The sequence below is a fragment of the Plasmodium fragile genome, assembly GCF_000956335.1.
Source record: "Plasmodium fragile strain nilgiri unplaced genomic scaffold supercont1.141, whole genome shotgun sequence".
NCBI classification, from domain to species: domain Eukaryota; phylum Apicomplexa; class Aconoidasida; order Haemosporida; family Plasmodiidae; genus Plasmodium; species Plasmodium fragile.
This window is the reverse complement of record NW_012192721.1, coordinates 1-22,428: the sequence shown is the minus strand read 5'-3', so window position 1 is coordinate 22,428 and position 22,428 is coordinate 1. Positions and strand designations below refer to the sequence as shown.

The 22,428-nt window shown below is 49.8% G+C and overlaps 2 protein-coding genes across 2 annotated transcripts; both read right to left on the bottom strand.

Moving 5' to 3' along the window:
* Window positions 1-126: 126 nt before the first annotated feature.
* AK88_05484 (uncharacterized protein) lies at window positions 127-4,006 on the bottom strand (the record flags this gene model as incomplete). The annotated part of the gene is made up of 3 exons (XM_012483086.1): window positions 127-1,470; window positions 1,701-2,359; window positions 2,911-4,006. The coding sequence occupies 3 exons, from the start codon at window positions 4,004-4,006 to the stop codon at window positions 127-129; spliced, it is 3,099 nt and encodes a 1,032-aa protein (XP_012338509.1).
* Window positions 4,007-5,907: 1,901 nt separating this feature from the next.
* On the bottom strand, window positions 5,908-11,563 carry AK88_05483 (uncharacterized protein; the record flags this gene model as incomplete). Its single annotated transcript, XM_012483085.1, has 5 exons — window positions 5,908-7,317; window positions 7,489-8,210; window positions 8,738-9,232; window positions 9,678-10,407; window positions 10,577-11,563. The coding sequence occupies 5 exons, from the start codon at window positions 11,561-11,563 to the stop codon at window positions 5,908-5,910; spliced, it is 4,344 nt and encodes a 1,447-aa protein (XP_012338508.1).
* Window positions 11,564-22,428: the final 10,865 nt, after the last annotated feature.

Sequence of the window (22,428 nt, the reverse complement as noted above, 5' to 3'; positions counted from 1 at the left end):
AAAAAAAAAAAAGAAGGTATGGAATAGTGCAAACAAGGAATATATGATGTATATCACATAATGAAATAAAAGTGGTGTACGAGTAGCATGCGTTATTTTCCATTCATATGCCCCGTCATCCGAATGTCACAGTTGCTGCAATAGATCATCTACATATAACTCCGTCTGCTGCAAACGGCTGTCAACCTCGCACTGTTCTATGACTAATGCGAGGATCAGTATCCATGTTTGAGCGGTTAACGGTTTTGTCATATGAGCTGGCTGCTGCAGCAGTTGCCGGCGTGGTACATCGCTCACTCGTAGCATATTTGCTGCTGCCGTTACTTTGTCCACTTCTAAGTCGTTTCCCACGCCAGGTATGTCGCCTGTTGCCGTAACCGTGTCCTCCTCTACATTATTCAACAAATGTTGAAACCACTCCTCCTCACTATATGTATTCATAAGGTCATGTTGTGTTGCAACGCATTCTTTCCATGCGTGCTTCTTGCTGTCCATGGTTGCGGCTGCACCGAAGTCACGCCGCCCGGATACTGCGTTAGCCGCGTTTGCCGACATGTGCTCGCGCAGGTATTGTTTCCAATCCGCTGTTAATTGCAGAAACCACGGCTGCGTCGTGCACGCCCGCAGAATATGTTTGTTGCGGTGAATCCAGTTAATCCAATTAGTGTGGTCGGGGGCCCGTTTTTCATTCCCCGGGTAAGGGGATGGAGGGGAAGAAGGAGTCTCTTGTTGTTCTAACTGTATGGTTTCCATACAACTCCATGCATCGGGGTCGTCTGTGTTAGGTGGACATGGGTCCGTTGCGGACTGTACGTGTTCCATACAACTGCATGAAGCGCAGTCATTAGGTGGACAAGGGCCCGTTTCTAACTGTATGGTTTCCATACAACGCCATGGATCGGGGTCGTGTTCATGCGGTGCACAAGGGTCCGTTGCGGACTGTACGTGTTCCATACAACTCCATGGATCGGGGTCATGTGGTGGACAAGGGTCCGTTGCTAACTGTATGTGTTCCATACAATTCCATGGATCATCTTCGTTAGATGCAGAAGTGTCCGTTGCTAACTGTATGGATTCCATACAACGCCATGGATCGGAGTCATGTGCATTCGGTGGACATGGATCTGTGCCGGCGGAGTCAGTGGGTGGATCGAGGGTGGATGAAACATTGTGCCCTGATAAAGCCTGGTGTGACGTAGAAACACCCAAGATACTGTTAGTCGTGTCGTCGTCCCGCAGCAAATCCTGCGCAAACGCCTGCACGACAATCTGCCAATAGTCGTCTTTGACGTGTTCCCACTCGGTCGCTTCACATTCGTTGAGCACTTCTAGATGTAGCTCGATGATCGTGCGGCGATTCACGCGTGGGGCGCGTGGTCCGCGGCGTGCGGCGGGCAATCTTCCGGGCCGCCTATGCCTAATCATCGTGTAGCCGTAATCGCGTGGCGGCAGGTCGCCTCGTTGTAGATGCTGCAATATTTCTTCGTCGAGTGGCGGTGACGGCACGTCACGAACGGTGCGAAACGTTCATCGTGGTTTAGCGCCGTACGCAAAATACTAAGCAAAAAAAAAGACAAAGAAAAAAGGGCGGATGAGGTGAATTCATTTGTGTTAGAATAATGATACAAACGCGCTCTTAGAAACACACTGTTATGGTACATATGACGGATACTCATACACGGTGTTACGTATATACTTACCTTCCATAGGGAATAACCAAGGAGGGCGACGGTGACGGCGGACAGGAAGAAGAGTACGGGAGTAGTGGCGGTAAGGACGGTGTCGGTTAGGTCCGGAACAGCGTAGTCCCCGGGCCCCCCGGAATTATCGGAGGCCTGAACTTCTAGGCTCGGTCTATGGCCTGTTCCATAATGTCCCCCTAAACCAGTACCGAGCGTTGGCATATCTAATGTGAACCCAAGGCCTCCACCTGCATGTATAATGCTGGAAGTGTTGTGCTTATCCTTATGGGAAGTAGAGGAGGAAACCTGGGAACCTGGAGCAGTATCAGGTTCTGCGCCATCAGGGGGGGTGACACCACTAACAGAATCCCAGAAGTCACCGACGGAATACAGTACTGCAGTATCGGAGGGTTTAGTTGTAACCTTGTCATCTGTCTGCTGATCAGGACCATGTCCTCCTTCATTTGCATTAGTGTCCTTAGTGGCTGCAGGGGTAGTGTCCTGTGCATCAGGAGTTTCTGTCGCCTTCGATATTTCTGTGGGTGTTGCGGGTTGATGTCCTGTATCGGACCCTGATGAGGTTACGCTGACTTCTGGTCCCTGTTCGGGTTCTGCTGTTGATCCTTCCGCTGATTTATCCTTAGTATCTTCTATAGTCGTCGGTGCAGGCTTCTTATCTGAACATGGAGGTAGAGGGAAAAGTGCACGATGATGAAACTGCACTTTGACTGGATGGACGGCTGACCACACGGTTTCAACCTATCGTTGGACAGGTATAACGCTCGGCCACATGGTGCCACGGGGATGGAGCCAGGCGTCGGATGGCAGGAGACGGACGGGGATGGGAGCACGGGGGCAGGGTACCACCCGGGAACAGACTCTCTCTCTGTCTCCCACACAACATACAACACACACAGTGTGTGTGTCTGTCTGGCTGTCTGTCGACGTCTACATCCCGCGGCGGCTTACTCGCTCGCCTGGCTTGCCCCGGCACGCTGTGCCGGTCAGTCTCATTCGACGTTTGGTTTCTCCCTGTCCGTGTTGTCTCTCCCTCTCTCTCCGTGTTGTCTCTCCCGCTGTCTCCGGAAAAGTTGTTTCTTTGTTGTTGTTTTGCTCGTTCGTTTTCACACTTGTGCACAGGTCGCCTCTATGTAAACTCTGGTGAACACTTTTGTGCTCGCGCCTCAAGCATGAGTGCGAGATGACGCGAACTCTTGGCTCCTATTACTCTTGTTGTCCGTAGGGTTAGAATTAGTTGCCGGACTGTTCGGAGTGCGCAGAAGTTCCTTAATCTTTTCACATGACGGTTGACCGTCAGGGGTATAGTGGCCTTTGGTAATGCTCACACGTGAACCTGCATGTGACTCTATGGCGGCGTCCGGATTCTTTGGCTTATCGTCCGGGCAAGTATACTCACCTGCGTCATTAGCCTTCTGGTCATTAGATGTGCTCTGTTCCTTTCCTGCAGGGTCCTGTGACTGTGGTGGTTCTGGTGGTGGAGGTGGTGGTGGTTGTTGTCCAGGTCCTGGTCCCTGATCTGATCCTTGTCCTTCCCCGGCTGTGCCTCCTGTGGCTGGTGGTGCCTTTGGTGTTCCTGCGCCTGCTTGCGCCACATGGTTGCTCCTGTGGGACGGCACTTCTGCAATTGCTGCTTTGAACTTCCTCATTATAGTATCCGTATCATTCAGTCCCTGTATCTCGGTCAAAACTGTCTGCGCGTCCTCCGGTGACAACTCATCCGTACTACTCGCTAACTGTGTTATGTCGTGCGGACTAATTGGCCGTTGTGCACCCTGTGGCTTTGTCTCTTCGTGTGTATCCTGCCCGCTATTGCTTCCTGCGGCAATTGTGTTGTGGTCTTCACAAGTTTCAGTGATATAATCGTCCATGATTTCGTCCCACCTAGTACTGTCGTGGTGTATCCATTCCTTAATGGTCGCTCCTACCAATTTGTGCCCTATTTTTAATGAAGCAAGGTCCAATCCGTTGCATGCACTATTACTGGTGTCCACGTTGGCCAGGGGCATGATACCTTCTGTTGCGTTACGTACATAGGGCACTAAGGTGTTGAAGTCACACAGCCGTGCAAATTTTTTGGCTAAAATTACGTATCCTACCATACACCTCATGAATGGGTGTATCGGGTCCTCAGACTGAGTTACATGCGAAGACGTTCCGGCCGCTGTGCAAATACCATCCATAAAATAATAAAGTTTCATGATGTCCTCGCATAAGGATGAAGCCTCCGATCGTAGTGTCAACATGTGCTCAGGCAGCGCGCTAGATGAGCACAAGGCCTCTATATCATTCCTTGTTTCCGCCATTGCATCCAACAACTCGTCATATACTCTGTTAACGTCCCCCCAAAATATTTCCTACAACAAACACGTAAAAAATACGTAGATGTATACATAATTGTGGTTGTGTCATGATCACTTCAAGGCCTATATTCCGCTACTGTAAATGTGTGTAAATTTACAAGTCGCTCCCATTCTGCCCTTACGGTACTTAACTTACGCTTAAGCTGCCCGGCCGAGTGTCGCCCTGTTGCTCATCTGCCCTTATCCCCCTTTTCGTAGTATAATACACCAATAGCTTCCCTAAGGCCGCGGCCATGGTGCTTGTATTACTGTAAATGTGTATATTCAAGTGTTGTAGAACATACTACACTGCCTCATGGTTCCTACATGTGTGCACAACTGCCCCTGGCTCGTCACAGTAGTGGCTGTGTTCACATTAATAAAACATAGTCGTGAACTAATCGCTGTAGAAGAAGTGTATGCTTCATTAATAATTGCGAAACAGGAAACAAAAAAGGGCAACAACAAAAAAATGTAAAAAAAAGAACAAGAAGAATAAAAAAATAATGAAAAAAAAAAAAAAAGGGCAAGAAAAAAATTGAAAAAGTACACGACACTACCGTACACACACAACGCGTCATGAATACGCCTTTCATCACGGGTCTACAATAAAGCGCAGTATAACAACAACATCAATTCGTCCTTCTTCGTGCTACCGTCGTTGTCGCCTTGCTGGCCTCCTTCTTGCTGCCGCACATAATATGTGTGTTCCTGCCTGCGCCCACTGTCTGGATCCGTGCGAGGCTGCGTCCGCGGATCGTGCACTCAAAGCAATTACTCTGAGACAATCTCTCCTGCTTCTTACACTCGGACAATCTGCTTTACGCGGCTACTTCGTCGAATCGTGGTTACACTCGGCTACTTCGTCGAATCGGTGTTGCACTCGCATACTGCGTGCGAAGCCGGCCACGTTTGCTCGGAGAGACAATCTCTCCCTCCTTTCTTACACTCGGCTACTTGGTCGAATCGGTCTTACCCGGACCGGCCGCGTTGGTCTACGCGTTTGCTCGGAGAGACAATCTCTGCTCCTTTGTTACACTCGGCTACTTCGTCGAATCCGTTTTACACTTGGCCGCGTTTGTCGACGCGTTTGCTCGGAGAGACAATCTCTCCTCCTTCTTACACTCGGCTGCCTCGTCGACAATGCTGCTTACCAGGCAACGTTGCTCGGAGAAACAAGCCCCTTGTTCTTACACGCGACGACAATGCGGTGTACGCGGCCACGTGTGCTCGGAGAGACAATCTCTCCTCCTTCTTGCACTCGGCACAATGCTTACTCGGCTACTTCGTCGAATCGTTCTTACACTCGGCTACTTCGTCGAATCCGTGTTATACGCAGCGGCGTTTGCTCGGAGAAACAATGTGTACCTTCTTACACTCGGCCACTTCGTCGAATCGGTCTTGCACTTGGCCGCGTTTGCTCGGAGACAATAGCCGTGCTTACTCGGCCGCTTTGGTCGACGCGTTTGCTCGGAGAGACAAGCGCTCCTTATACGCGAATGCTTATTCGCGTTCTATATTTGTTCTGCACTATACCCTTAGAATGCGCGTGCTCATGTGTTAATAATTAATTTCACATAAAGGAGAATACTACCGCTTCATAGTATTCATTTAAATCTACATTTTATATGCATTTAACCGGTTGCCACCTGTTCCTATGGTCATGTTAAAAGAAGTGGACTACACAGAAAAAGAACAAAACAGGGCAAAAGTAAGCACAAGTCAGCAGAACAGAGCAGAAAAAAAAAAAAGAAGGTATGGAAGAATGTAAACCAGAAATATAATATGTATATCACATAATGAAGTAAAAGTTGTGTACGGGCAGCATGCGTTATTTCCCATTCATATTCCCCGTCATCCGAATGTCACAGTCGCTCCAATAGTTCATCCACATGTAACTCCTTCTCCTGCAAACTGCGTTCGAGCTCGCATTCTTCGATTACGAACGCGAGCAGTAGCATCCACAGTTTGTGAGCGGTTAATTGCTCCGTATGTCGCAATTGCGGATGGTGGTCGTGCTGCTGTTCTGGTTCTTTTACCTTTGTTAACGGTATATTTTCAGGGGCCAGCGGTTCTGCTGCTGCGTGGGTTGCTCTTTCCTGTGCTGTTGGGATGTTGCTTACGTGCAAAGTTTGTTCCCGCTGGGACCCCTTCTCTTGTGTTTGCTCCTCCCCTACATTATTCAACAAATGCTGGAACCACTCCGCCTTATACATACTCATTTGCCGATGTTGTTGCGCTACCCATTCTTTCCACAACCGCAGTTTCGTCATGTCTGCGGATTGGATATTACCGTGCTCACAGTGTTCACTATTGCCGGATACGTCGTCTGTCGCATGTTGTTGATAATATTGTTTCCAATCCGCTTTTAATTGCAGAAACCACGGCTGCGTCATGCAGTCCTGCAATAGATGCTTGTTGCGGTCAATCCAAGGGATCCAGTGGGTGCACTCCGACGTCGCGCATTCAGTGCGCGGGGAGGAGTACGGGTCGCGTTGTGTATCTAACTGTATGGTTTCCATACAACTCCATGGATCGGGGTCGTGTGCATGCGGTGCACAAGGGTCCGTGGCTAACTGTATAGTTTCCATACAACTCCATGGATCGGGGTCGTCCTCATTCGGTGGACAAGGGTCCGCTGCGAACTGTATGTGTTCCATAATACTCCATGGATCGGGGTCCGCTTCATTCGGTGGACAAGGGTCCGTGGGTAACTGTATAGTTTCCATACGACTCCATGGATCGGGGTTGTGTGCATTTCGTGGAGAAGTGTCCGTTTCTAACGGTGCAGTTTCCATGCAAGTCCATGGATCGGGGTCATCTGCGTTAGGGCGACAACGATCCGTTACAGCGGTGTCAGTGGGTGGATCCATGGTGAAGGAAACATGGTTCCCTGATAAACCCTGTTTTGAGGTAGGCACACCCAAGATGTTGTTATTCGTGTCCTTGTCCCGCATCAAATCCTGCGCAAACTCCTGTGCAAACTCCTGCACGACAATCTGCAAATAGTCGTCTTTGACGTTGTCCCATTCGGCTGATTCACGTTCGTTGAGCACTTCTAAGTGTAGTTCGATGATCGTGCGGCGATTTACGCGTGGTGGGCGTCCTCTACCGCATGTTGACGCAGGTTGCGTAACCATCGTGTACCCGTAAGCGGGTGGTGGTGGAGCGTCGCGTTGTAAATGGTCTAGAATTTCTTCGTCGAGTGGCGGTGATGGCACGTCACGCACGGTGCGATACGTTCGTCGTCGTTTTTTTCCGAGGTACGCAAAGTACTAAACAGAAAAAGGGGGGTAAAGAGCAGGGTGAGGACGGTAGGATAAAAGGAATGAACCCGGGTGTAGGAGTATATTGGTTAGAAACATCATATATTGGAGCCGGTTGGGATGTTCTGAGGTATAAACATCCTGCACGTGCGGGATTCCGTGATTGTCGTGTATACTTACCTTCCATAGGGAATAACCCAGATGGGCAACGGTGACGGAAGTGAGAAAAAACACCACGGGAGTAGTGGCGGTGAGGACGGTGTTCGTTAGTTCTGGGGGAGTAGAGCCGCCATGCTGAGGTGGGTCATTCATTAAGTTTTTATTTTCATCATTCAGTGTGGCATCTTGTCCGGCAGGTGGTACAAAGGATCCTCCGGGGTTCCGTGTGCCCTGTGAGTTGTCAAAGGATATCCTAAGATCACATGATGTGTATCCGTCAGAATCAGGAGCATCAGTGCAACCAAAGGAAGATAGGCTGTATGAGGAGTAACGGGAAGTAGCCGCATCCTGTGTTTTCGGTTTCACGCCTTCGTCTGTTGTATCCCATGGGTAAAAGCCCCCCCAGCCTGTATCCGCTTGTGGGGGTGGAATGTTGTGTACATGTGCTGGGACAACCGGAGAGGCACTTGCTTGGGCAGACCCTTTCTCGGGTGCCTGTGTTCCAGGTATTCCCCCTGTCTCTTCTCCTCCGCCCTTTGCGTCGGGTTGTGTGCTTACTTCTGTTGATGTTACATCTGTTACTGTTGCACCTGGTTCTGTTGTCGGTTCTACGGATGCGGCTGGACCCCCTGTTCCTGGATCTACCGGTCGTGCGGCCGCTGGATCCTGCGGCGCCGCTGCTGCTGTCACCGTTCCTGATCGCGCACGGTGTCTGTGCTCCGTATCCGTTGCTGTAGTATCACCTATAAGTTTAAGTGAGAAGGAAAAGAACAATGTGAAAGAAACTGGAGTTATGTTTCAGATGGATGGCCACGGTTGACCACATGGTCGGCTACACGGTTATGACCACGGTGGGCTACACGTGGATCGACCACGGTCCGTTGACCGCATGATGGATTGCACGGTAGACCGGCTACACGGTTCGTTGCCGTCGTTTCACGGGTTGACCATGGTGCCACGGGGACGGGAGCATGGGGACGGTGGCACCCCGGGAAAGGACTCTCTCTCTGTCTCCCGCACAACACACAACACACGCAGTGTGTGTGTGTCTGTCTGTCTGCTGCGACGTCTAGCTGTCTACATCCAGCGGCTGTCGCCTCGTCGCTCGGCCGATCGCGCTGCCGCTCCTCATTCTCATTCGACGTTTGGTTTCTCTCTCTCCGTGGTGTCTCTCCCTCTCTCTCCGGAAATGTTGTTTCTGTTTTTTTGTGTTTTTTTGTTTTTGTTTTTTGTTTCCTGTTGTCCGTGTCCGACTATTCATTATTCGTACCTGTTGGTACATTCTGTGTAGTTGTGGAAGTGCCTATGGATATTGTTGTTGAACCCGTACTACCGTAGAGACCCCACTTCCCGGAGTCATACTCGTCCTCCAACTTAGTGACAGGGTTAGGACCCGTAGGTTGGTCCTGATCCTCTAGGCATGCGGTAATTTTGTCGTAGTCGTTCCCGAACTCTTCACACTTTCCTCTCTTACCTGGTTCACTGGTCTCAGCTTTTCCTGATGCTGACGGTGACTGAGGAACAGGTGGTGATTGTGGTAATGATGGTTCTGCCTGGGGTCCGACGGATGCTGGGGGTCGGGTGGGTTCACCCGTCGTGTCGTCTGACCGAAGTACTGTTGTTGGGGACCCTGGTGACGACCATGGCTGCGTTGGTGAGGATGATGGTGCCTCTGTGCCCTTTGGCCCCTGTGACAACTCACTTCCTTTTTCTGTTCCTGATGTTTTCGACGAGGCGTCCTTGTCTGTCTTCTTCTCTGTCGCCGCTGCAAATAAAGCAAGGACGTAAAACGACAACATGATACAAAAAGGACACAAGTGGTAGACAGAAAGAAGAGGCCGGGACGGCGTTAGAGAGACGGGACTGTGCGGTCAGGTAGCGGCAGGGTGTGGGTCCGGCTCCATAGAGTGTGTCGATGCAGTGGGTCGAGGTGCAATCGGTGGACTGCGTACTCGGTGAACTGCGGTAGACGGTAGCAGTACATGTATGTTGCCGTCATGTCCCGGCGGCGGTCGCTACCACGACCATCGTGACCGGCGACGCTCAACGTCAACGAAGTCGTTTGCTGTGTTGTTGTGGCTGCCGTGTGCGTTGCGTTCCCGCCGCGTGCATTTTGTTGCGGCATCCAGATTCGGCAGTATGAGTAGTGGCCGTATGATTCGTATGCGTCCGTGTATGCGTAGTGTTACGTGTCGTATTCGTATCTTTACCTTTATCTTGTTCACTTTTCTTTTTTTCAATTTCTTCGTCTATTTTTGCTGTCACTTCCTGAATTGCCGCCTGCGTTTTCTCTACTATGTCCTTTTCCATTTGCTTTACTTCTGGGATTTGCTCTTCGTCCACTTTTCCGCTGCCATCTTTCCTATCCTTCCCTGCTTTATACTCCTGCCAATCCTGACTACACTCTACCTCCCTTTGTAGTTCTCCAATTGTGTCCATTATTTTTCCTTCGTGTATTAACAAGTTTGCCATGTCTCCGTTTACTACTCTCACTATTGCGCCCTGAATATTATATCCGCATTCTGTGTATATGTCCTGCATGACGGGACCACCGGATGTGACCCCACCTGGTCCCCCCATCGCTGTCACTGTTTTCCAGGCATACTTTACACCCCTTTTCCATTTGGTCTTATGTTCACAATATTTTCTTTCCAGTGCATGCCCAAATGCATTTACAACTTCACATCGTAGCCTCTCGTACAATGCTTTATGTTTTCCTGCCGGTCCGTCCTGGTTCGCGAAGAATAATGCACCCGACATGAGTCGACACCTCATCATGTCAGCTACTGTTTGATCCTTGTAATAGACGTTCTCCTTGTCTATATCATTCCAACCGCTATTATCACAATTCGCCCCTATGGCATCCATGTCCTTCTCGTGCTTCTCCATATGATCAATAAAATCATGCAACACTTTTTTCATTATTTCCAGTTCATCCTTCTGTTTTATGCACATGGAAATAGAAAAATACCCATGTTCATATTTCACGTGCACTCTTCCCTTTGCATGCACGCGTACTCTCATGTATGTATATACCGTATGAATAAGTTGTCCTTGCACTATGTATATCTATCCTGCTTTTTTCGTTTCTCTGTGTGCTTTAACTTACACTACGAGGACCCAGCACATGCACAACTTTCCTCTTCTCTTCCAATATGCTCTTCCATGGACAATCCTCTCCTTTGCTCGGGCTTGGACGTGTTTTTGGTAACGGTTTCGGTTCCACCGGTTTCGGCGCGACTTCGTGTCCGCCTTTGCCGGGCGGCGTGGCTGGTGCTGCTTTGGCGGCGTTCGCACCCGGTTGGTCGACGGGGGATGACCCTGTGCGCCCTCGTCCTGGTGATGACTTTGCTTCCTCTGCTGGTCTTGATAGCCGTGGTGGTCTGGGTGGTCTGGGTGCTGGAGCACGTTGTTCCTGTTGATCTTTCGCTTTCTGCTGATGCTGCTCTTTCCTTTTTTCGTCCTGTAATAATTTCTTTAGACATTGGGGACCCTGACCAGTACACTCTCCCATTGTGCCTGTTATTGTATCCACCTTTTCTTCGATCTCCTTCCCCACCTTTCCCACTGCCTCCTTCACTGTCTTCTTCAAATCATTCACTCCCGCTTGTCCTGTTCTGTCGACTTTACAATCCTTCCCTAATACTCCTATATCCCCATGTCCTATTTTCATCTTATTCCTGTCATTCCATCTTTGCATTATATCCCACAAATCCCTATCCTTTGCACTTTTTCCCTGTGCGTCTCCGCCCTTTCCAGCATCGTGCTGTTCACAAGCAATATTGCCCACATCTGCCTCCTGGACATCGTTTATTAGGCCTTTCGCCAAACCGAATGCAAACTGACCACCACGTCCCTGTAAGCATTTCATGCCCATTATGTTCTTCATAAATATATTTACTAAAATACATCGCATATAGTTGTGTATTTTCTTCTTGTGTTCGTCCATGCCCTCTTGGCTCATAGGGGTTCCGTCTAATTGAATTCCATGTTTAAAATGTAATGCTGTAAGTGTTAACTCGCATATACCCATGTCTGCAGCAGTCCATATGTGTCCGTCCGCTTCCTGCCCTGCCTGTGCGGCTTCACACATCATGTGTACTGTTCCAGCGTCATGCTGGTCCATATATGCCTTAAGTTCTGTCCACGTGGTGTGTACATGTTGCCAAAAAAGGTCCTACAAATATAACATTCATTATATATCAATATATAAATTGCAAACTTCCTTCTATCTGTTGCGTTCCATACAAGTCCATGTGTAACTGTGGTGCCGCCCTATATATATTGCCCCCGGTTGCAGAAAATTATAGTAGCCCATTACATGAATATATATGCGTGTGCCTGAACGCACGCATCAACTATACTTCACTACAACCGAATAACACTATTCCGGCGTTCCCCTATTGCTGTACCAGCGTGAACTTACTCTAAAGTCCTGAGTCTCCTTGACCCCCGTATTCCCCGTCTCAATATAATCCTCCCATAATACTGTCAAATAGTTCCACATGGCTCCTCCTTTCTTATTGCCCTTATATAGGATGCCACTGTCCTTGATACTTATGCAAAGTCCACATTAATTGAACATTATAGTTAGGAATCACATTCCTATATTTGGAACTTGTAGTCCTGCATACTTAAAATACTGTCCTCCTTCTGCATTAAAATCATTAACCACAGTACTCCCCGTAAAAATTAATACCCGCCTTAACAACAACACCCCTGCTCCACTAAACGCCTGTCACATACACTGTCTCTGTGTGCGTACCGCTAAACCCCTTGTACACTAACACGCACAACAACAACATCAATTCTTCTGCCGTGTTTCCCGCCGTCGTGGCTGCCGTTGTTGGCGACGCTGTTCGCCCTCCCACATAATATGTGTGTTCCGTGCTACGCGTCCCCCGCTCTCTGCTCCCTCACTCGAATCCGTTTTTTGGGACCCCTTGCTAGGAGAGACAATCTCTCCCTCCTGTTTTACACGCGGCTACTTCGTCGAATCGGTCTTGCACTTTGCCACTTCGTCGAATCGGTCTTACACTCGGCCGCGGTGGTCGACGCGTTTACTCGGAGAGACAATGCTGCTCGTTCTTACAATCGGCTACTTCGTCTAATGCGGCTTACCCAGCCGCGTTTGCTCGGAGAGACAATTTCTCCCTCCTTTCTTACACTCGGCCACGTCTTCGACAATCGCCTTTACCGGGCCGCGTTGGTCGTGGCGCTTGCTCGGAGAGACAACCTGTCCGGGTACTTACCCTGGGCCAGTGCGGCGAATCGGTGTTGCACTCGTGTGCTTCTGCGCTGCCGCGTGTGCCCGGACAGACAATGTCTCCGGGTGCGTACACTGGAGCCGCGTTAGCGCGGCTAGTGCGTCCAAGCCGTGCGGGCGCCGTAGTCCCGAGGGATACGCCTGCTGCAGTTGTTCTGCGTTTGGAATTCTTCACAGAGGGTTGCCACTTTCTCAGAGGAAATAGGGCTCCATATTGCGATTTTAGGATATTAGGTTTTGCTAGGTTAAGATATTAGGTTCCGGCTTTAACATACTACGTTTTCCGTAGCTTAGGATACTAGGTTCCGGGTATAGGGTCAAGTGCGCCTAGGTTAAGAAATAAGGTTGTCAACATATGATCTAAGGCTGTAATGAGCCTAAGACCTAGGGTTTATGTTGAGGTTCGGACCTGGGGTATGTTGATATTTGGAACTAAGGTTTTGTGAACTTAGGGGCTAGCATTTTTTGAGTTTCAGAGCTAAGGTTCTAGGGTTGGGTCTAAGGTGTTGTTAACTTAGGACTTAAGGTTCTAGGGTTGAGCTGGGACCTTTTTAACTTAGGAATTTAGGTTGTAGTGTTAGGGCCCAGGATTTTTTGAAGTTACGTTATAGGGCCTGTTGAGCCCAAGGCCTAGTTGTTTTTTTTGGAGCTTAGGAACTAGGCTTTGTTTTTAAGCTTGGAGCGTAGGTTTTTTTTTGTGCATTAGCACGTAGCGTGTTTTTTGTTACATGAGGACCTGGCTGTGTTTATGAGCTTATGATATAAGTTTGTTGTGACCTTAGGATCTAGGGTGTGTTTGATCTTATAACTTAGTGTTTTTTGAGATTATGACCGCGGGTTGTTTTTTTGCATTAGGACCTACGGTTGTTTTTTACATTAGGAGGCAGGTTGTTTGTTGAGATCAGGCACTAGGATTTTTGTTAGATGATGTCTTATATTTTTTTTTTGAGATGGAGCCTACATTTGTTTGAGCAGGACCTGTGTGTGTTTGAGCTTATGACCTAGGTTGTGTGACCTGCGGGTCTAGGGCTTTTTGGAGCTGATGAGCTACGGTGTTTGGAGCTTATGAGCTACGGTGTTTGGAGCTTATGGCCTAGGGGGGTGTGTTGACATTTGGACGTAGGACGTGTTGTTGACATCAGGACGTAGGTTGTGGTGTTTAATCTTAGGCGTAAGGTGTGTTGAGAACATGGCCTAGGGTGTCTGGATGACCTTAGGATGTATGGTGTTTTTATATGGGGAAATACCGGTGTTTGAGAAGCATCATAGGGCCTGTTGGTGACTAGCTTCTAAAGTGTTTTCTGGTTAGGGCCTAGGGATTAGGGTTTGTGGCTTGAGGTGGTAGGGTTGAACGTTGTATTTTGTGGGTTTGGTTATAGCGGTTGGGCGTTGGGGTTGTATAGATTGTGGAGTTTGTTGTAGTGCGTTCGCTTTGGGGGTGTGTAGTGTGTGGATTTGGGAGTGTTGGTTGCGGGTTTGTATGTGCAGGTTATTGGTTTAGGGTGTGTGTGGTGTGGGTTGCTGTGTGCAGTTTGTAGGGTGTGTGGATGTGTGTGTTGTAGGTTGTGCTTTTCCTTGTGTTTGCGTTGTAGATGTGGTGTGGTGGTTGTGCGCGTGTACGTGTGTGACTTGTGATGGATGACGTGTGTGGGTGTTGCGTGTGGAAGATAATGGATGCTGGGTTCAGGACCTCAGGTGTTGAGTGCTATAAACACTCAGATACCGTGTTTAGGAGCGCAGGTGTGTGTGAGATTAAGAAGTATGACTGTTGAGGTGTTGTGCAGCGCCACAGTGTGGGCAGGTATGTGGTTTTTCTGTGTTCTATGTTCATGTGGAACAACGCGGTGTGATTGGCGCTGGGCGCGTGGGCCACACACAAAAGCAATAAAAGCAAACGACATAGTTGTGATAAGTGAATATGTGGAAAAAAAAAAAGCCCAAAAAAAAACCAAAAAACAACATAGAAAAACGTAATGTAATTACAGAAGCATGAATCATAGGCCTGTGCACTAGGCAAGACAGGTGGGGTGACGTGTTGGTGTGTGCACGTTGCGCATGTATGTGTGTGTAGCTGACATAATATGTGCGCATGTTGTGTAATACATGGTGTACCTATGTATCCTGCGGTTGCATCTGGTGTTGCATGTGACATGGATCAATTATGTACGGCACATGTTACATGCAGCGTACGCAAGTTCAGGGGGTACGCATATAATGTGCAGTGTTGTGTGGTGGCTGCCGTGGCAAATGTGTCAATTTTGTGGTGTGTGCTGTGCGACATGGGCACGCTTGTGTCGGGGTTGCGGGTGTGTGGCAAAATGCGTGGACATGCAGGGTGCCAGGTGTAGTGTGTGCACGTTGCAGGTTGCGGACTTAGTTTGTGGAGGTTAGGTACTGCGGTATGCTAGGGCCGAAATGGATGCTGCGCAGGTGTAGTGTTTGCATTTGTGGGTGTAGCATGCAAGCTGCGAGGCTTAGGATTCGGAGTTGCAAGTGTAGAACGGAGGTGTTGAGGTTATGGATTAAGGGTCGCGCGTGTATGGTTCACGCTTCTATGGGCCACGGTTACGGGTTTGTGTGGTGTGGTTTGTGGGGCTTATGGTAGTAGTTGTTACGAGCTTAAACGTACTACGTTGGGGGCTTAGGATAGCAGGTTTTCGTAGGTTAAGGAGTTTGTAGGATTGCGGGTGTAGGATATTACGTGTTGGGCCCGTGAGTTACGAGGTAGGCGATTTAGGATAGTATAGTGCGCTGTGAGGTTCGCGGGTGTGCCGCGTGAAGTATAGCAGGTTGCTGATATGCGCCAGGAGGTGACGGGTGTAGTTGTGTGGAGTTTGTTGGGTCAGTGTGTGCACATGCCTGCTGCAGGACGTAGGTAGTAGAGGTTAGGGGAAGTGACCTGGTTGCGTAGTATGGTTGGCAGGTTGCGAGTACAGGAAGGAGCGCGGGGGGGGGGTTATGAAGACATGTGTGTGGATTTGATAACGTATGATGTGTACGCGTTAGGGTGACGATCGATGTGGCGTAGTGGTTTAGTGGCGTTGTATTGTGACAGAGCGTAGAGTCGCGCTTTGAGGTGCATGAACTGCCGGGGTTTTATGTTGCGGAATTGGGCGGATTGCGGTTGTAGGCGTTAGGTTTGGGAGCTGAGGAAGTAGCATGTGGGTAGTGTAAGAAGCGCGGTGTGTTGAATTTATGTTGTGCAGTTGCGACGTGGTAAGCGCACGTGGTGTATGCTTAAAATTACGTGGTGCGCGGTGCAGCATGTAGGGGTGCAGGGGTGCAGGTTGCATGGGTTGGCAGTTGCAGCGTGGACGTGTTCATAATAAGGACTGTGGTGGGGGATTAAGGACTTACGTTGTGAACGGGAACTATGAGCGCGTGGCGGTGTAGCTTACAGTGCTTTGGGATGTTAGTAACGGTGACCGCTACGTGCAGAGGGCACCATGTTGTGTGCGCGCTGCAGGTTGGTGTGTGCGTGCGCTGGACGGGTAGCACGTGTGCGCTGCGAGGTGTACGCGTTTAGGGATTGGGATGTGCGCGTAGCACAGTTACGGTGTGGACGTTAGGGCGTACATGTGCGGGTTGCGCACTTAGGTGTGGTCATATGAAGCACTATGATGTGTTAGTGTGGTGACGCCATGGATGTGGCATGGTGCCTGAGGTGTTTGTGTGGGTATAGTACCACATGGATGCGTTCGTTGCGCGCACGGTGTATAAGCGCGGTGTGTTAGAAGGAGCAAGCAACATGAAGACAGCACTGAATGTGTGTGCAGAAACGACACACGTGAGCACCAGACAATAGTGCACCATGGAAACGCATATGAGTATACAGTACATATAAATGGTGTGCAGGAACAAAGGACACAAGACACATAAGGGTAGCATGGTGATGTGCGGGTGATGCACATAGGACTGTAGTAGTGTCGTCACATGTATTGTAATAAATTGTGCACATAATATGGTGTATGCGAGACCATATGTGGCATGTGAGAATGCTGTATACACACACGTTGCATAAGCACGCAGCATGTGTGTGGGCACTGCAGGTTGCGTGTACCTGCAGGCACACAGGTATAATGTTGCGACAACGTCACGGTGTTGAACTCATATGACCCGGTAACGTAGGGTGGTGTTGTAGTGTTGTCAATTGTGTAGCGTGCACACGTGCGTCGAATGGACGGGTGTTGCATGCAGGAATTACATCGTGCGCGTGATGCGGGCAGGGTGCAGCGCATGTTGCAGCATATGCATGATTGCAGCTGCGTGGTGCAACGGTGCATATGTAAGGTCTACGGTGCCGTGGGTTAGGGTTCAGGGTTTCAGGGTTTAGGGTTTATAGGTTTAGGGTTTAGGGTTTCAGGGTTTAGGGTTCAGGGTTTAGGGTTTAGGGTTTAGGGTTCAGGGTTTAGGGTTTAGGGTTTCAGGGTGAGGTTTAGGGTTTCAGGGTGAGGTTCAGGGTTCAGGTTTACGGTTCAGGGTTTAGGGTTTAGGGTTCAGGGTTTAGGATTCATGAATGTAGGGTTCAGGCTTTAGGGTTTAGGGTTCGAGGGTTTAGGGTTTCAGGGTTCAGGGTGCCGGGTTTAGGGTTAAGGGTTTAGGGTTTAGGGTGTAGGGTTTAGGGTTCAGGATGTAGGGTTCAGGTTTAGGGTTTCAGTGTTTAGGGTTCAGGGTTTCAGGGTTGAGGGTTTAGGGTTCAGGGTGCAGGGTTTAGGGTTTAGGGTGCGAGGGTTGAGGGTTCGAGGGTTTAGGGTTGGAGGGTTCAGGGTTAAGGGCTGAGGGTAAGGGTTTCAGGGTTCAGGGTTAAGGGTTGAGGGTTGAGGGTGGAGGGTTCACTGTGGAGTGTTGAGGGTTGAGGTGTGGAGGGTTTAGGGTTGGAGGGTTCAGGATAAAAGGTGCAGGGTGTACAGTTAAAGGAGCGCATGCGTATGTGTGTGTGGTGCGTTGGATATCATGAGTAAAGAAGTGCAGCAGATGTATGTGGCATGGTATAAAGTATATGATGTAGGTCATGGGCATGCTGAGTGTATATGGGTGTCATGATGTATGGAGTGTGTGTGTGTGTGCGCATATAAAAATGGAATGGCAGCGGTGAGATGTGGTATGTGTGGTGGTGGCGTGTAAATGGAGTACATGTGAAAGTAGGCCTAAGTAGTGTTGCATGAGATAACGTGTGTGGGTGAGTACAGGATGGGGTGGGTGCTGGTGGTAACATGGGTGTGTCGAAAAGAGTTGGTGCATGGCATATGATGTATGTGCATATGAATAACGCAATAGGTGGCGTAGTATGGGGTGCGTCAATGTGAAGAGCATGAAGGTATGCAGTGCACATGAGTGGAATAAATGGTGATGAAATGGGAGGATGATGTGGTGCATGCGTGTGTAGGATGCGCGTAGAGCGTGGTAAGAGGTGGTAATAAGAATAACGTAAGAAGCGTATGTGGTAACGAGAAGCAGAAGAAAATGATGAAGGAATGGGCGTGTAATGTAAACAAATGTGCAGTGGTGTATGCGCGAATAGTGGTAAGGCGCGCGGAGCATGGTGAGTAAGTCGGGTGTGCTGCAATGCCCATGTGACTGCAGTAAGTGAAAGGGGATGCATGAATGGTGTGTACGAGCAAGCGCAATAGGAGAGGAGTACAAGGATGTGGCGAAGGATGCGATGCTGATGTGATGCGTAAACGGTGTACGCAGGAAGTGCATGTGCGCGTGGGGCACTGCGTGCGTGGACAGACATGGGGGCACGTGGAAATGTGCAAGTGTGTGCAGGCGTGTGCGTGTCATGTGCGCGTGGTGTAACATGCGAGGTGGTGAGGACTGAGTGCGCCAGGCAGTGCATACGGATGCATGGAATGATGGAGTGTGATGCGAGGGCGCCGTGTGGTGCGGAGCGTGTAGGAAGTGTGCGCATGGAGCGTGCAAGGTGTGATGCGCGTGATTGGCATTTGGCATCCGCGGGGCCATGCATGCGTCGTAGGCCCTGGCAACACGAGCCGTGCGTGCGCATCGTGCGCGTGCGCGCATGACGAGCATACATTATGCTGCTGCAGCTACTGACGCCTACGCGCTGGTGGCGCGTGTAGTGTCGCTGGTGGCGGTGCATATGAGGCCCGGCGCGTGCTGTTGTGCGCGCATGGGTCCTGAGGCTCGGCAGCGTCCCATGGTGCATGTGCGTTATGTGCACACGTTGCGCGCATGGTGCGTGTGCGCGGTGCGCTCATGTTGCGCGTGTGCGGGTTCGGTGGCGCCGGGTGCGCTGTGCAACACGGTTGTGCGCAACGCGGCGTTGTGGTCCCTGCGCACGGTTCTATACTGCGCGCGCGGTGCTCATACCACTGTGACGCGCATCGCGAGCACATGCTGCGACCGTGGTGGACGCTGCGCATAGTCCGCGCACGTGGCGCACGTGTTCGGCTCATTTTCGTGCAACTTATGCATGCGCCTGCCGTGCGCATCTGATACCAGGCGCGCGGCGCGTTGCGCGCGCAGGGCGCGCATGTGCTGCTGCATCGCCGTGGGAAGTGCAGTGCACGCCTCATGTCCTCGTGCACTGTTCTTGCCTGCTGCACATTGTACCTTACGCTGTCGGTGATCCCATCTATTGTGCGGCACTGCTTGCTGTCATCTTGCCCCGTGCGATTCGGCTACTCCTTCGTCCACTACACGTGCCGCGTGTATGCAGCATTGTTCTATTCCTGTTGTGCTGCGCTTGTTGCGCATAGCGTTTCATGCCCTACTGGTGCCGACGTGCCTGCGCGTGTGCTGTGCACGCCCGGTTCTTTCCACCTGCTCGTGGTTCACGCACGTTGCACTGCATTGCCGCCGTGTTTCGCACTTTTTCGAGCACCCTGCGTCATCCCGCCTCGTTTTTTCCCCTTTGTCGCTTGTTCCTGCCCCCTTCCCGCGATTGCGGTTTTTGGTACTCTACATGCAGTCGTTTGCACTTCTTTATGGTTTCCTTGAATCCTGTTCACGCAGTCCCGCGTGCGTTCTGCTGCTGTTCTCCGTCTTTATCACCACCGTGCCTCGTTCTTATATGCGCTTTTCCATGGCCCTTTGTCCATTGCATCGCGCACTCGCGCGTACCCTTCACGCTTTTTCCATATGCCACTGCATCCACTGTCGCCCTTCTGTGTGCTCTACCTTCGGCTTCTATGCATGTCGCGCAACTGCACTTTTTTTTTTTTTTTTTTTCCACTGTCATCACCCTCGTGCTGCCGCTGTTCCCTGTTTTCGGTGCCTTTGTTGCTTTCTTTTCTCTACACCTGCCTTCGTGCCTTTTACTTTTTTACTTCCGTTTTCCATTTGCGCTTATATCGGTCGCTCCTTTTTCTTCTACCGCGCATGTTCACATTTCCTGTTTTTCCCCTTTCTTTTATTTTATTTTATTCCGTTTTTTTTTTTTTTTCTCCTTTTTTCTCCTTTTTTCTCTTGTTTTTCTTTTTTTATTCTTTTTCTCCTTTTTTCATTTTATTTTCTCCTTTTTTCTTTTTTTTACTCTTTGTTTTCCTTTTCTTCCTTTTTTCTCCTTTTTTCTCTTTTTTCTACTTTTTTCCTTTTTTTCCTTTTTTCCCCCTCCTTTTCCTCCTTTCTGTGCTCTCCTTCTACTGCATCCCTTTTTCATTCCCTTTAGCATTCCCTTTTCCTGCATGCTTGCTTTGCGCGCCAAGTTTTTGCGCCCCTTTCGCCTTTTTCATATGCATTCCTGCACGCTTCTGCTGCGCAGCCCCTTTTGTTCATGGTTGTCACGTATCCTTACCCTTGCATGCCATTCCTATGCTTTTTTGGCGATTTAACTTCGTTCATCGCACGCCTCTGTGCGTTTGTTCTTTTTTTGGTTTTTTGTTTTTTCGCATTCTACGCCTAATCTGCGCGCTCTTCGCATTTTTTATGCTTCTGTTCTTTCTGCTTTTGCATTCGCATCCAGCCTGTTGTTCGTTCCATGCGCTTATTCCATTGCCTGCATATTGAACCTGCGCGCGCCTCCATATTTCATTTTCCACTACGTCTCATACTATTTGTCATCTTGCGCGTCCACGCCATTGCATCCGTTCATGGTTTTTGATTTGCATGCTTGCTGCATATGGCCTACGCGCGCACACCATAAGTCTGCCTGCACCGCGTATTCGAGGTCCTAGCCGCTCACACGCGTCGACAAACGCGCCCCACTCAGCACGGCTATTGCGAGCAAACGCGGCCGCGTACCGACCGCAGTAACACGGATTCGACGAAGTAGCCGAGTAAGCATTGTGCCGAGTGTAAGAAAGGAGGGCGCGATTGTCTCTCCGAGCAAACGCGTCCACCACCGCGGCCGGGTAAACGCGATTGTCCGCGCGTAAGAAGGAGGAGAGATTGTCTCTCCGAGAACACGCGTCGAACAACGCGGCCGAGTGTACGAAGGTTTCGACGAAGTAGCCGAGTTTAACAACGATTCGACGAAGGCTTGTCCGAGTGTAACAACGGAGGGAGACATTGTCTCTCCGAGCAAACGAAGGCCGAGTGCAGCAGTTCGACGAAGTAGCCGAGTAAGCATTGTGCCTAGGGTAAGAAGGCGGAGAGGTTGTCTCTCCGAGCAAACGCGGCCGGGTACCCACAATTCGACGAAGCAACCGAGTGTACGACGGAAGAACAATTTGATGTTGTTGTTATTACTGCGGTTTTTAGGTGTACGCACACAGAGACAGTGTGTGTGACAGGCGTTTAGTGGAGACCGGTGTAGAAGTGGGATATTCATGACGTGTTGTGTGTATGGTAGTGTAGTGTACTACTTTTGTTTTTTCCTTTCTTCTTCTACAACGAAGCCGGACGGCGGCAGGCACACGGCGCCAGACAACAAGTAGTGGTTGTGTATTTATCACGACTTCCAGAAGCATTGACGCAGAGGCGTGCACGGGAGAAGTGTTGACGGACAGAGCGTTGACGGAGACACGTTCACGGAGACGGGGTGACGCAGAAACTTTGACGGAGAGTCGTGACCTGCAGACGGTGTGACGACAGAAGCGTTGACGGAGAGAGCGTTGACGGAGACAACGTGACGGACACGGTGTGACGGAGACGGTGTGTGTGTATATTTTGTTTTTTTTTGTTGTTGTGGTTAATGCGCGGTGTGTAGTAGTAGTAGTAGTAGTAGTAGTAGTGTTGTACTTTTTTTTTTAAGAAGGGCATAACGTGTTTAACATGGGTACCCAGTATGGCCATGGACATACTGGAGTTTCTAGGGGCATGGCAGTTTTATCTAAACCGATGGAACATAAAGGACGGAAAGGGATATTGGGTAAGTTCCATTGTACACAAAACTCCGGACGCAGGGCAATAGTGCACTTTGCACAGCAATATATGTACATGGGAAATTCGAACCTGTATGTGTGCGTCGACTATTTATATAAGTGTCGTAACGTACGGCAGCCATGCTCACCACAGATACAGTTCACGGACACTGCATGCATCTGAAATGCAGTATGATTAAATGCACATGAATTTACGACAACATGGGCATAAAGAATATGCACACGCATACATGGATTCTTCTATCCGCAGAAACAATTAATGCGCGAGGTCAAGATTATCTTCAACGAAGTAACAACGATAATCACCCAACATAGCGGCACGAACGCTGGCATTTGTGGAAGCGTATTCCAAGGAAAGGAACCGGCCGCATGCAAGAGCAGGTGTCATGAAATTGCAAGCCTTATGCT